General features: G+C 42.1%; 1 protein-coding gene across 3 annotated transcripts in view; it reads right to left on the bottom strand.

Annotated features, from left to right (window-relative positions):
* Nucleotides 1-13,363, bottom strand: part of USP37 (ubiquitin specific peptidase 37) — a 46,807-nt gene that overhangs the window by 30,585 nt on the left and 2,859 nt on the right. For all 3 annotated transcript variants that reach the window (XM_019553885.1, XM_019553887.1, XM_019553886.1), the window contains 10 exons: nt 10,427-10,598; nt 9,756-9,856; nt 8,070-8,254; nt 7,639-7,713; nt 6,929-7,026; nt 4,789-4,873; nt 3,142-3,303; nt 2,329-2,460; nt 728-851; nt 218-423 (listed from right to left, as the gene is read on the bottom strand). In XM_019553885.1, the coding sequence (XP_019409430.1) occupies nt 218-423; nt 728-851; nt 2,329-2,460; nt 3,142-3,303; nt 4,789-4,873; nt 6,929-7,026; nt 7,639-7,713; nt 8,070-8,254; nt 9,756-9,856; nt 10,427-10,598 (1,340 nt within the window). The remainder of the gene's footprint in view (nt 1-217; nt 424-727; nt 852-2,328; nt 2,461-3,141; nt 3,304-4,788; nt 4,874-6,928; nt 7,027-7,638; nt 7,714-8,069; nt 8,255-9,755; nt 9,857-10,426; nt 10,599-13,363) is intronic.

The raw sequence follows: 13,363 nt of genomic DNA, 5'->3' as shown, positions 1-13,363 counted from the left end.
TCATTTGACCCCAGTATTCTTTCCTGCCATGGCAGGGGGTCAGACTAGATGATCTGCTCAGGTCCCTTCCGACCCTACAAACTATGAAACTATGTGGGAAGGTGGAGGGAAAGCCTGCTTAGTTCTAGCCTTGGTTGTTGGTCTGCGGGCATCCAAAGAGGTCACAGAATAAGAACACTTTCCTCCTAAAATGAGAGACTTCTTAAAATCAACTTACACTTTACATATGATTGAATGCTGAACCTCAAACTCTAAGTTAGTGATAACTGGACAAGTGTAAACTTTGGTAGCCGCGAGGGCATCCGAAGCCCGTCCTGGGGAGTTGTCTTCACTCAGTGCAGGCTCGCTCTTCCAAGTTTTATTTAGCTTTTCCATGTCTTCCTTCAGCTGATCCAAGCACTGGCTCAAGAACTCATGGGCATCCTGGAAATAGTACAAATGAATCCAGTCATTTAAGCCAATGAGTGTATGCTCTCAAACTTTAATATATACATGTATAAATATGCACAAGAGAAAAAAAAAAAAACATATAGACTAACTGCCACCGACTTATATAGGATCATGTGAGAGATCTAATACAACTACAAATCGAATGGGCAGCCATTTCTTTTAATTAACAACTAAAATTGCAAGCAATAAGCTTCCAGGGGGCTCCAATTCGGTCAAATGCAATTCCTAACTCAATGCACAATGCATACAAATGATTCCTAGAAGACAGAGCACTTACATTCTGCATGTAACCAGAAAATCTCTCCGCAGTAGCTGAAATGGCACTTTTCACCTTCTTGAGCAGCTCTTTCTTTACCTCAGGGCTGCACACATCCTTTTTAGCAAGCAGATGGGCAAAGCGTCTGGAGAAATTAACGCAATGAAAGGTCGGTTGGCTTTCCAAAGTTTTGGACAGGTAGAGCAAACCGCAATATTTCTACCACGAAAATGTTCATGCTGCCTATTTTCTATTGGGGGGATGATAGAGGGGTGGGATGGTATAAAAATTGCTCAGGCACAGGGAAACAGATGCTCTTTTTGTGTTTCAGGTGTTTTAAAATGTAAGACCTCATGCCACAATTTCAGTGGGATTCAAACAGTCTTCTATGTAACCATCAACAGAAAAATGTGTTATGTTAAATTATTTACGAAATCAGATGACATCAAAACAAGCAACCTGAGTAGTTAACCTTAATTCTCACAGCCAATAAAAAACTTTTGTAAATGTCAATTCGACTCAGTGCTGTCTTATTTTTTTGCAATCAAGTTGCAACATCCAGCAGTTATAAAACTAACTCAAGAGGCCAGAGAAACTCAAGAGCTTCTTCTTTCAATCTACATAAAATCATTCTTGGCAACCTTATTAATAAGCCACTGGTGAAACTGCTCTTTCCTCCTCCTGATTACCATAATCTAATCAGTTTCACAATGGGAAGATTCCCTCAAGTGTAATGCTTTCAAATTGAAAAAAACTATCTAACCATCACCCCTAGATAAGGAGAAAACCACCCCCCTCAGTCACATGCCCATTATTCCAATAAGGAAAGAAAACTAGGATTTTTCATTTAACAAGGGATGTGGATACTTTGCATGAAACAAAGCAACATCATTAAAGACAAGTGCTATGGAGCAATTAGTGTGTTCTATTGTACTTAAGGACTAGATCAGCCCCCTCCCCCACTATTTCCCACCCCCTTTGGAACAGCCAGTGGGTCACAAGATTCACCCAGAGTTGCCCAGACAATTAGCACCAGCTATAGAAGCCTTATTGCAAATACTGAGGAGGGGATATTTCAAAAAGGCATATGGAACAACTTCCAAGTCTAAACAGTGTAGGAAGAATTCACAGACTTCAAGAAAGATATATCCAGAAACAGAAAGAAACCAGAGACAGGAAACGTACGTTTCATGCAAGTGGCTTTTATGTGAGAGGCAAGGATTTCTTAGAGTGATCTATTTTCTTGGACCTACTGTACAGTTGTGAAAGAGTTAGACAAGCTTTTGAACAGAAGATATATATACATATGATGCAATGAAGAAAGCCTTGCTTTCAAACCTTCTCTCCCAACTATAAAATTGGTCCGATAAAAGGCATCACCCTAAGAAATCCTTTCTGGATCATCATGGTTATATCACTCTTTTGCTACCATCAGAAACAAACAATTTCCATGGAAGAAAAGGTCAGAACCTAGTCTCTTCTTTCTATATTTCAGCTACAGAATCAAGAGTCATCTGCTCATGCTCAAGTGTCATGCTCTACGAACGTACCCCAGTGCCAAGGAATTAAGGTCATTTTCCAGCAAGAGGAGAAATTAGCCAACCCCAGCAGATGAATTTTACCTGATAAGTGCATTGAGTGGAATCTTCTTCCATGGGATGCCCTGCTTAAGTAAATCATTAGCAAATGACTGAATTGAAAACAAGGACTGCAAAATGGCATTCATGTAGCAGGTGTTCCCTAAGTTGGAAAACCTGAAAAGAAGGACAAGGGATATTAGTGAAACAGGGAATTATGAACACGTCATTCACAGTCCCAGCTGTCTGTCATAGGTGCCACGATTCCTCTTATAACAGTCCAGTTTTTCATTTAGCCTGTATGCTATTCACAGCAGGGACTGTACCATTGTATGTATTTTGGATAGCATAGGTGGCTATTTCTACCAACTAGGTGTGCATAGCATTTTAACCTATTTGCCTATATTTGGTATGGAGAAAAGTTTTCAAAGCAGCACATTCCTTCAGTAAGTTGGTAGGATTCACTGTGACACCTTCATATTATAAAATTTCAATTCCCCAATATGACAGGGGTTCTCAAACTTTGTGATACCATGACTCTGAGTGCCGGATGGTGGCAAACAGGGAGCTTGCACGCAGCAGTCGCTATCCACCACTTCAAGCTGCGCACCACTTCCCTGCACCACCACATGTACCTCCCGGGAAGTTTGCAGCCCCCTTTTAAGTTGCTCGCGGCCCCCGGGTGGGGGATCACAACTCAGTTTGAGAACCTCTGATCTAGGAAATATTCCTTCTTTCAGCATAATTCTCATGGATTGTAGAAAAATGCAGAATCATTTGTAGGGGAACCAGTACCCTTCACTTTGTGCACACCCCAATGACACAAAAATGTCTAACAACAACACAGCTGAAACTCACCCTTGGAGCTGTTGCTGCGGATGGGTGGAAAGGGGCACTCTAAGTTTGTTCCAGCCTGTGTAGTCTTGGTTAGACCTCATTTTTTTCACAGACAGAGGGGCTGGCTGAGAGAGAAAGCCCAAGCTTCTTTTGGCTGAGGGTGCCTGACTCGACATGCTGGACCTAAGTGAGGAAAAAGTGGAAAATGTAAATTTTTGAAAGCACCTCATTTCATCAGCAGTAGCTTGTGACACAGGATTTGTTTCACTGCTGGAAGAACAGCATCTTTCCAGTGAAGTGAAGCTGTCAGGGGGTCAAGACAGCATATTGCAAAACAGCGAGCTATGGTTGGGAGGAAAAAACTCTGTCCAGGACACCAAGTAAGCCCCTTTCTGATGGAAAAACTCCTCTGAATCTCAGATGTTCAGGCAAGACAAACATGCTCTTTGGTTTTAGTCTCACTTGACGAGTTTGCTGTTTGAAGGAGCAACAGTCCTGTGGTAAAAGCACTAGACCACAACTAAGGAGATCCGGTTTAATTCGACCGTGATCTAAAAATTTATGACTTTGCTGCCTCTGTGACCCTTTCAGCAAGTAACAAGGCCTCCATACCTCGGTTTCTCATCTCAAGAATGGGGACAGTACTTCCCTTCTTCCTGGCTTCTGTGTCTGCCCTATTAGCAAAAAAGGTAACTGGGCTTGTGCTTAGCACAGGACTGCAAAACTGGATGCTGTTGAAACACTAGTCATTTGGTTATCATGATAGGAAGGATGAAGGGCTGATATGACTGTGCTGGGATTTTGAATATTTCAAGCCTAACACTTGGACTGCCAAACCATTTCACTTCCTTGCAAGTTTGCTCTGGATGTCAAATTCCTCCCAACCCTTGCAAACAATGAAGTAGAAGTGGGATCAAAGAAGCAAAATGCAGAAGGGGTACCCACATATTTCCACTGATAAACGAATTCCTCCAGCAGAGCTCCCCAACACAGTATATTGTACCCCTTACATCCTATGTGAAAAATCTTTAAACAAATAGGTTCAGAGATTTTAGGAAGTCTGCCTAGGCCACATTACATTAAGGTCCATGTGGTCTATGAGGTCTGCCATTTAGCCCTACTAGCCAGACGAGTGGCATGGGGTTGGTCTGCAGGCTGGACAGAGCCCCACGTGCCAGGATTGGCTCCTGGAACCCCAGTGCCACTGTGTCCCAGACCCCCCACACCAGAAGTGGGCCTGGTGTTGCCTCCTCCTACACCAGGATTGGGCCCTAGGGCTGCCCCTCCATGCTGGGATTGGGTGCTAGGACCTGGTGCTACCCCACCCAACTTTGAACGTTGGGATCAGGTGCCTGATCCAACACAGTTGGCCCAGGGCTCTCCATAGGTCTGGAAATTCACTGCCCTGCTACAAAACTGCCAGATCTGTGAGGGGACCTGCAAGCTAGATGACAGTGTTGCAGGCCAGATCTGGCCCGCTGGTTTAGTATCCAACCATAGCAAGTTTTAGCACTTCTAGAGAGTCACTTGTATATTATTGTTAGGAAGAAAGACAGTTTTCACCTGTAGAATATATCTACTATTTGGGCATTATAATTTCTTGTGCATTTACCAAGACGCTGCAATGCAGCTCTGTGTCATTTGTATAGGTTACAAAGCCATGCCTACCTGTCCAGGTTGGAATTGCTAGTGGAGTAATCCTTTGATGAGGACCTACTACCATAGAAGGAAGATGACTGTAGTGGTAAAATCCCTTGAAGAACAGAAACAAACATGTCAGCTTGTTCTGAGAGGCTCTATTGTGCATGCTTGACTTGAGTAATGGAAATGAAAACCTTTAACATTTTTAAAAAATACTTAAGAGTCATTCTTTCCTCCACAGCTGCTTCATGACTAAGTGTTAACTATTAATTACATGTAGTTTAGTATGTGTATTGAAATTCTAAAGCAAATAGGACTGGTATTGACACCTTGAAATCCCAGTTCTAATGGACAGCAGAATACAAAAAGGCTACTACAATGAAGAACAACTGAAATGGTGTAATGGACATCTGACTGCTGTTCAAGTTGGAGAAGACCATTCAAAGGAAAACTGCTGGTAGCTGTGATCTCCAACAGAGTTACAAATTTCCAAACACTTTGCAATGAAAATTCAAATCTCTCAATCCACTTTCCAACTAACAGTAAACAAATGTATATCTGGGGGCAAATGGGGTGGCAGGGGGAAGGTTTCTACATTATAAATGCAGTAGCACTGAAAGTGATGAATATTAAAAGATTCAAGTGAAAAAAACCACACTCTTGATGGGCTACAGGAAGATCTATTTAGATTGTAGATTAGGGTGGAAAGAGATATTGCCTTCCATTGCCTTTGTGCCACCATCAAAAAAATTTGTGGAGACACAAAGCAACAATAAATAGATGCCCATAACTTTTGGTATGCCACTGTGTGGCTGAGACAGGTTGCAATAAACTGGGTTGCTTCATTGTGGTGGACATACACTTGCTTTATGGTGAGCAAGTGTGAGCAGCTGGCGGTGCTTGCACTCTCCCGTTGCCTAGGGGCAGGTGCTCCCAGGCCCAGTCCCATACACCTGGGGAATTCTTGCTCAGGTTCAGGCCCCTCAAGTCCCAGGAGCCCCTGTCTGGCTTCCCCTGCTTCCAGAGACCTGCCCCCAGCAATATCCAGGGCACATCTTTGGAAGCAGGGAACACAACACCCACTGTCCTGATAGATCAGTGGGCTACATCTATGGCTAGCCTTATTCTTCACCCTTTATCACACCTGTAGGATTAAGTCCAAGATAAATGAACAATAGTATCAGGATGTTTGTGCTGCTGTTACCTCAGCCTTTAGATAAACAGAATTTCAGCTTCTCATTCTGATGCCTTTTAAAAGCCAAACTCTTCACAGTTAGATCACATCTACCTCATTTGTTCCATCAGAGGAATATCTGCACAAGCCAAGCTACAAAGCTGTAGGTATTTCCGCTGTTAATTCTGCACCACTGTTCTTCACAAATCCAGAGGTCTAGGTTACACTCCTCTTTGTGAATCATAGTACTCAGTGTTCAGGACTGCAGAAGGACTACATTTGTTAGCCTTGGGGCTGCCTAATTAAGATTAAGACGTTCACTATTCAAGTCACTGTAGTACATAGGATCATTTGCCATGAACCAGGCTCCTAAATCTGGCTGGGACTATACAAGCACCAACCAAAAAAGGCAATCCTCCACCCCAAAGAGTTTAGTGATGAAATAGAAGACAAGAACCCACAGCTGGTCAGTTAAATGGGAGTGGGGTGGAGGGGAGAGAAGGAAACAAATCAGACTACAGTGACAGACAGTGGTGTCAGCACATCAGTGATATACAATGACAAAGTGTCTTGGTTTTCTGTAGGGATGGCAGCAAGGGGAGTGTTGAGGAGCATGAGGGAAGTTGTGGAATGTTTACCAGGTGTTCCACTAAAGTATGAGGGCTGTAAGGGGGAAAACATGAAGGCATTCAACAAGGGGACAAGCGGAGGCTGTCATTTGACTGACCAACGACACAAGTCAGCCACTCAATAGCCATTGAAACAAGAGGGACTGGCTACAAAGGGCTCTGAAAATGAAGGCAAGAAGCTTATGTTTGATGCAATACAGACAGGGAGCCAGTAGAGACTAAAAAAGAGAAGTGACCTAGTCAAAGTGATAGGCTGGGAAAACGATTTGCGGCAGCACTAAATGAATGTGAGCAGGATAAAATTGCACTAAAATTGCCAGGGCCAAGGAAAAGGCTACCTTTCAGATATGAAATGCTTGTTTACCTGACGTCCTGTTCTCCTCTGCTTGTTTCAGGCTCAGCTGCTTCTCTCGGCTACTACTTAAAAACTTCCAAGCTGGGTCAGTCATAGCTTTGTTATTGCTAAAGGTAAAAGAGAGTTGAAGTCAGAGCAGCAGCGAGAAACCCAGGCATATTCTGGGTCAGGTTTGTGCTTTTCCTATATTTTTAAATATTTAACTCTCATTGACTGTTAAAATGAACCATGGAGGAGGTGAACTGCAGCAGCTGCTAATTACACACGCCCCATCACTATCATGTTACCCACACAGCTCTCAGCTCTGCTGTATGAAATGCCCTCCCTGCTCCTTGTGCTATGACTTTTTACAAGTCAAAGCTCAAGCTTGTCAAGCTACCCATTGCTTACCAAGTGCAGATTGCTACTGAACAGTGAAGACCTAGGTAATATTCAGTGTTCAACAGCATCATGGAAGATGTGTTCAGTTAGTGATCAACTTAAACAGAAGTCAAACATACTAACTGTACATACCAAATCGCCTTAGACAAGGCTGAATTTCACAGCCTTACCCATTTTTCCAGATGTATAAAACATCAGCAGTTTTATGAGGCTAACCTCAAATATGGTGCCATCCTGACAAAGGGATTTATCTGGATACTTTTTTTAGCAAGCCCTCTCTTCATGGGGCAGTGGAAAAGGGAAGGAAGAAGGCAAGTTGGACACTGGGAAGAACTTACGTTGAAGAATCATTCTCTTTAGGATAATCTTCATTCATCTCTGAACCAGAAGGCTGTGCTCTTTTCCTCTTTTCACTAATAGAGTGGGGGGAAAACATTTAAGGAACCAATACAAGATGGCAATCCTCTCTCCTCCACACACATGCCCTATGTATTCTCTGCACTTCCTACCAATGTGCCACAACATTCAGTTTTAAAATACAACATATAGAGAAGGATTTTGTGCACAAAGCTCTTTCAGGCTATTCCCAGAGCACAAATACCAGCAGCAGCCATAAGCTGGGAGACAAATTGCTGAACCTGCTTGCTAAGTTTATGGGGAAAAAATGAAAATGGCTGGTACGCACTTATATGTGCGGGACGTTAAGACAGTCCCTGGGACTAGTATCAAGTTTTGACGACTGCATGCGAAAAAGAATGTTAGCTCGTACCGATTTTCCAATAAACCTGCTCTGTGAGGCGTTGATGAGGTGGGAGATGCCGGAATGTTTACCCTGTTGCTGGGTGCTGTGCTTCCTGGGGAGCTCTTGACAGATGCCCTGCTGCCTGAAGTGCCCAGCATCTTCCGAAAGGAGTTTTCATCCTTGCTTTCCACAGTCACTCTCTTTGAAGGCGTCTGCAAAGTCCAAGGGAGCAAAACCCATCATCATCCAAAAGAACAGGACTTTACCTGTATTTTAGCATATTGTTTACATGCCCCCACCACTTTCAAACGGGGCACCTGAAAATAGACTGATGTAACAAGCAAGAACATGGACATTTCATGTTTCGCCTATTTAAAAAAAAAAAAAAAAAAAAATCTAAAACCGCCAGACTGTGCCCACAAACAGAGTCCCCATGCCCCTCTAAACCAGGACCTCTTGAATATATATTAACAACGTTTTTTACAGAAACAGGACACTGGCTTCTGTGGTCTCCTTGGCTTTCCCTGTGGCAGGTTCAGGTGCAACGTCTCGTGTTGTGTCAGGGGTGACAGTAGTTTTACAAAGAGTTTACATAATGGATTTGTACGGGGTAGTTTGCACAGGACTGATCCTGCCTCAGACAGGGGTTTAGACTAGATGCCCCCCTTTCCAGCCCTGCTTCTCTATGATCCTATGACATCTACTCCCGTAGCCCTTTTCCCTCCCCCAATTTTTTCAGCTTCACTCTTGTTCCTTCTACAAAAGCCCTAAATTCTGTGGAACAGAAGCCTTGTCTCTGGTATTCCAGAGCACTTCTGGGGGCTCTTAAACTTTAAGTGCTGCCAACCCCTGGCAGCTCCTTTCATGGCATTATATTTGATGTTTGCTTGGCAAAAAAGCTGCAAGATGCTGCCCCAAAAGCATCTGTTCTGCTGTTGATTTGATTACATTTTACTTATTTAAAATTAATCTCAAAACATATTTCCATTAGAGGCTGCAAAAAAAAAAAAAGGAGCGGGGGTGCATTGCCTTGGAACGTTCGCAGTTACGTAACTGAAAGCCGCTGGATACACAGCAAATCTTTTACTCAGTGACAAGCAAAGGAACCCACAAATACTGGCCTCAAGAGAAGCTGGTGTTAGCGCAGGGAGGCTTAGACTTTATAACCTGAAAAGCCCAACAAAATTATGGGTATTATATCATATTTTTCTGAAACCAGAAATTAATACTTTTAATGCAAAAGTCAGGCTGAAACCTGAGGATATATTAGCTGCAGATGTATATCTAGTCACAGATACAAATGTCACTCCCCTGCTGTGTGCAGACTCCGTATGAAAACTTCAATCAACTTTCAGAACTATCCACGACAGATCCTCAGGTATCTATTTCTCCCTTTACTTCCTTTCTAGGGCAGGCCCACATACTGTCCAACAAGGAATCACTGCTCCCTTTTCCAGGGTCAGCCAATAAATTTCCCTTAATACAGAAGATTTTTTCACAAACAAAAACCACATTATTCCCTCATACCTCTCCAAGGACTCAGGCAACAGCACACATCTCTATCCTAGCCCCTCCCAGTTCCAAAGGCTTTAAACAAATCTTAATTACCCGTCACGCTACTATATTATTAATCAAAAACTTAGAAGGAAAGGGCATGTGATTAAATGGAAGAGACAGGAAAAGACTTCAGTGAAATCAAATAGCTTAACAAACCTGGTTTTCGACATACGGAAACTGCCTGTTTGTTTCCTTCTGTTTTGTCCTGTTGCCCAGAACACCTCCAAAGCTACCAGATCCTTGAGAGGGTTTCACAGCTGACAATAAAAGCACACTCCATTTAACTTGGTTGCAATTTTGTGTCCTGCGACTTTATTATAATAAATATTTCAGCATCAGTTTTCAAAACATGCACCATATACATGCATAAAAACCAGAACCTATATGCAGCAGACAGTACAGTATCCAGAATATAAGAGCTTTAACAAAGCACATGCTTACAGATATTCCTCATACTGGTTCTGGTCTCCAAACACATCAATAAACTATTAACAGAAAAAGAAGAGACAAGGAGACTGTGCTTGTACAAGAAAACGGTAAGTTACAGGCAGGGATTTTTCAAATACCAACCTGTTTATGAAGCAAATACAATTAATGTTATGTTCATATGCTGTCTAGCTTGTTGCACTAGGCAGAAAGATTCTACAGGGAAGTTATATAATGTCAAAGTACAGTTTGGCTTGCTGGACTGAAGGAAAGCACTCAAAAGCAAAAAATAATTAAGCTCCAGACAGATAAGAAAATGAAAAGGAAGGACAAAGTGGAACTGACACAAGCTCATTCAACATCTGCTGCTACTCAGGCTATTTGCAATGTTTTGGCCTTACCACCATGAACTCTGTCCTGAAGGATGGCATCTAGATACATCCTCATTTCATTTGCATCCTTAGATGGTACCTTATCAATTGTCAGGAAGCTGGCATCCTTTAGCGTTAGCATCAGGCAACACAGTTTTCCACCATTTTGTCTCAGGACCACAGTTTTAATGTTATGGCTTAACTAGAAAGAAAATAAAAGCGACTGTAAATGGGGATCAAAGAAATAACCATTTTAAAGCACCCTCATTTAGGAAAAAGAAAATCCCAAACCAGTTATCTTCTGCAAATGCACTTAAATACTAGTATTTTGTTTCCATTCCATTCTTGAACAAAGGTCAAATGCCCAAAATTAACACACTCTTGAGGTTCACAGAACTACAAGAACGCCACCATAACTCTGGCTACATAGCCTCTGCTTTCAAGCATTTAGTATTTTCTGAAGCATACTGTGCTGAAGTGAAATCTCTCACACTTGTTAACCTTGAACAAAAGAATGCCTGGTGCCATGCTGTTTAAAAGCAACTTTTCCCCCACGTCCCTCCAAAAACTCAGGCCTTAGCAAACTTTTACAGAACAAAATTCAGATCTGGAAAACGTCTTAATTTCCATTGGCCCTCAAGGACGACAAATTCCCAACTCCGTGGAAGAAATGTGGCTAGGAAGCATGAGAGTGTGGATGTGCATTCAGTAAATATTTGACTTGGTTTAATTCTTTTTTAAAGACGAAAAAAAGTAGCCGTGTTATGATCAAACATGCCTGTAATCCAAAAAGCATATCACTGCTCTAATTATTCCTCTGCTACTTTCTACTTTTTATACCTTAAGTTCTGAGTTACACTGAAAAAAAAAAATCATCTGTCTAGTAATTGTTCAGTTATATGTAGGTGGAGCTTAAATGTTTAAAACAGGTAAAGAAAGAAAGAAAGATTATTCATGGTCCTCAGGAACCAAACTTGTGCAATAGTTACCTAACTGCATGTTCCCATTTTAATTACCCTTATCCTTCCTCATTTCTTCCCTCTTTCTGTTACTCATTTAGTCTTGCCATAGATTAAGGGCTTGCTTCACAATGTATTTAATAAAGTGTTTTCTTTGTGCATACATGGAGGTCATTACAGAAGCAGGAAAAGGTTCCGAGTGCTCAAAAGCACCAGATCTATCTGCCATGTATTCTCTATTTGTACTGCACCTAACGCATTAGCCCCCTTACTCTGCTTTGGATACTATACTAGTACAAACAATATAAATGGTGATGTTAGGCTAATATAGAAGCATGCCTCAGACTGCAGCAAAAGTCTTACCATCCTAGACAGAAGTTGTTGCCTGTCTCTATCCAATAGAACTGTTTGATCTAGGAAGCTACAAGTGATAGAAACATGGTCCTGACCCCTTCTGATCATAAATTACATTAGTGCTCAGTTCATCAGATAAGGATGAATGCTTAAGGGGCAGGGCGAGGGAACTTATACTACATCCACTTTTTCCTGTGTCTTTAGTCCTTAGCTTTGAGAAGCCAATATAAGTAAAAACACAAGTCCATATATGAAGTATGAAATCCATGTCAGTCAGCAAGTGGGTTTTTTGACTGGTGAAATTACCCACCACCAATCTTTCCCAATTACCCAGTGCCCACTGAACTAAACATGTTCGGTCAGTAAGAATTCAAGAGGGTCTATAAACTTTCATTCTCTTCTAAAATAAACCCATCAGGGAACACTCTCCACCATGTCACCATCCAAGTCCAAACCTCCAGCTGAAAAACTCTAATGAGACAACAGTATTTATTATCCACCACATTATGCATTTGTTTGCCATGCCTTATTTCAACTAGATTGTAAGGCCTTCATGGCACTTTCCTACTGTGTTCCCATATAGCACCTAACCCAAACAAGTTTTTAAGTGTAACATAAGGAGTTTGAAGAGCTGCTAGCATCTGGAAAGACAAGGTTCTTTAGGTAAACATGATATCTTAGACCAACTAAACAGTTGGAAAAATTATTCTTTGCAACCAACTATTTAGTTGGTCTAAAAAAGATTATCACATTTACCTAAAGAACCTTGTCTGCCTATGTCTTTAGACCAACACGGCTACAACCAACAACTCTACAGCATCTAGAAAGATTTTCTTCATTTCTTCTAGAAGTTGACCAACTAATTCTATGATGAATTTGAAATGGAATATGAAAAAGGGTCGACACTTCTGCCAAAGCCTTGTGTAAGAGGAACCACTACTCAATGCATGTATCACCTGACTGTTGAGAATTTAGCCACATACATTTTAAATCACCACCGCAACAGCTTTCTGTCACTTGCAATAGATAAGGCGTTCAGCACTGTTTATCTACGTTTTTATATCAAAACATTCAGAACACATTGACAGCACAGGACAGAGTCTAGAGAGCAAGCACGTAACAAGGCTGATAAAAGGCTTAGAAAGTAAGTCACATGAGGAGAGGCTGGAGCGGCACATGTTCAGTTTGTGGAAAAGGAGACATGACAGCAGCCTTCAACTACTTGAAGGGCTGCCATAAAGAAGAGGGAAAGCTTCTTTTTTCTTTTGCTGTAGAGAGGAGGATGCAGACCCATGGATTGAAGTTGCAGTAAAGTCTGTTTAGATTAGATCTCAGGATCTCACCACTACACACTGGGAAGGAGAGGATCACTGGAGGGTTCAAGGAAAGGCTGGATGTGCACTGGGTGGGGAGGATCTAGGTGCAGCAATGCCTGTCTCTGCTGTGAGGGTGCTCCAGGCTGCTGGGCTTTGCTGGTTGCTCACGCCCCCCCAAAAAAACTTTCTGCTGCACGTGTCATAGATTTCATAGACATTAGAGCTTGAAGGGACCTCGGAAGATCGAGTCTAGCCCCCTGCCCAAAGGGCAGGAAGTCAGCTGGGGTCATAGGATCCCAGCAAGATAAGCATCCAATTTGCTCTTGAAGGTGTTCAAT

Source organism: Crocodylus porosus, unplaced genomic scaffold, assembly GCF_001723895.1.
Source record: "Crocodylus porosus isolate Cpor-Errol unplaced genomic scaffold, CroPor_comp1, whole genome shotgun sequence".
Classification (NCBI taxonomy): domain Eukaryota; kingdom Metazoa; phylum Chordata; order Crocodylia; family Crocodylidae; genus Crocodylus; species Crocodylus porosus.
This window is presented reverse-complemented; position numbering and strand designations above follow the sequence as displayed.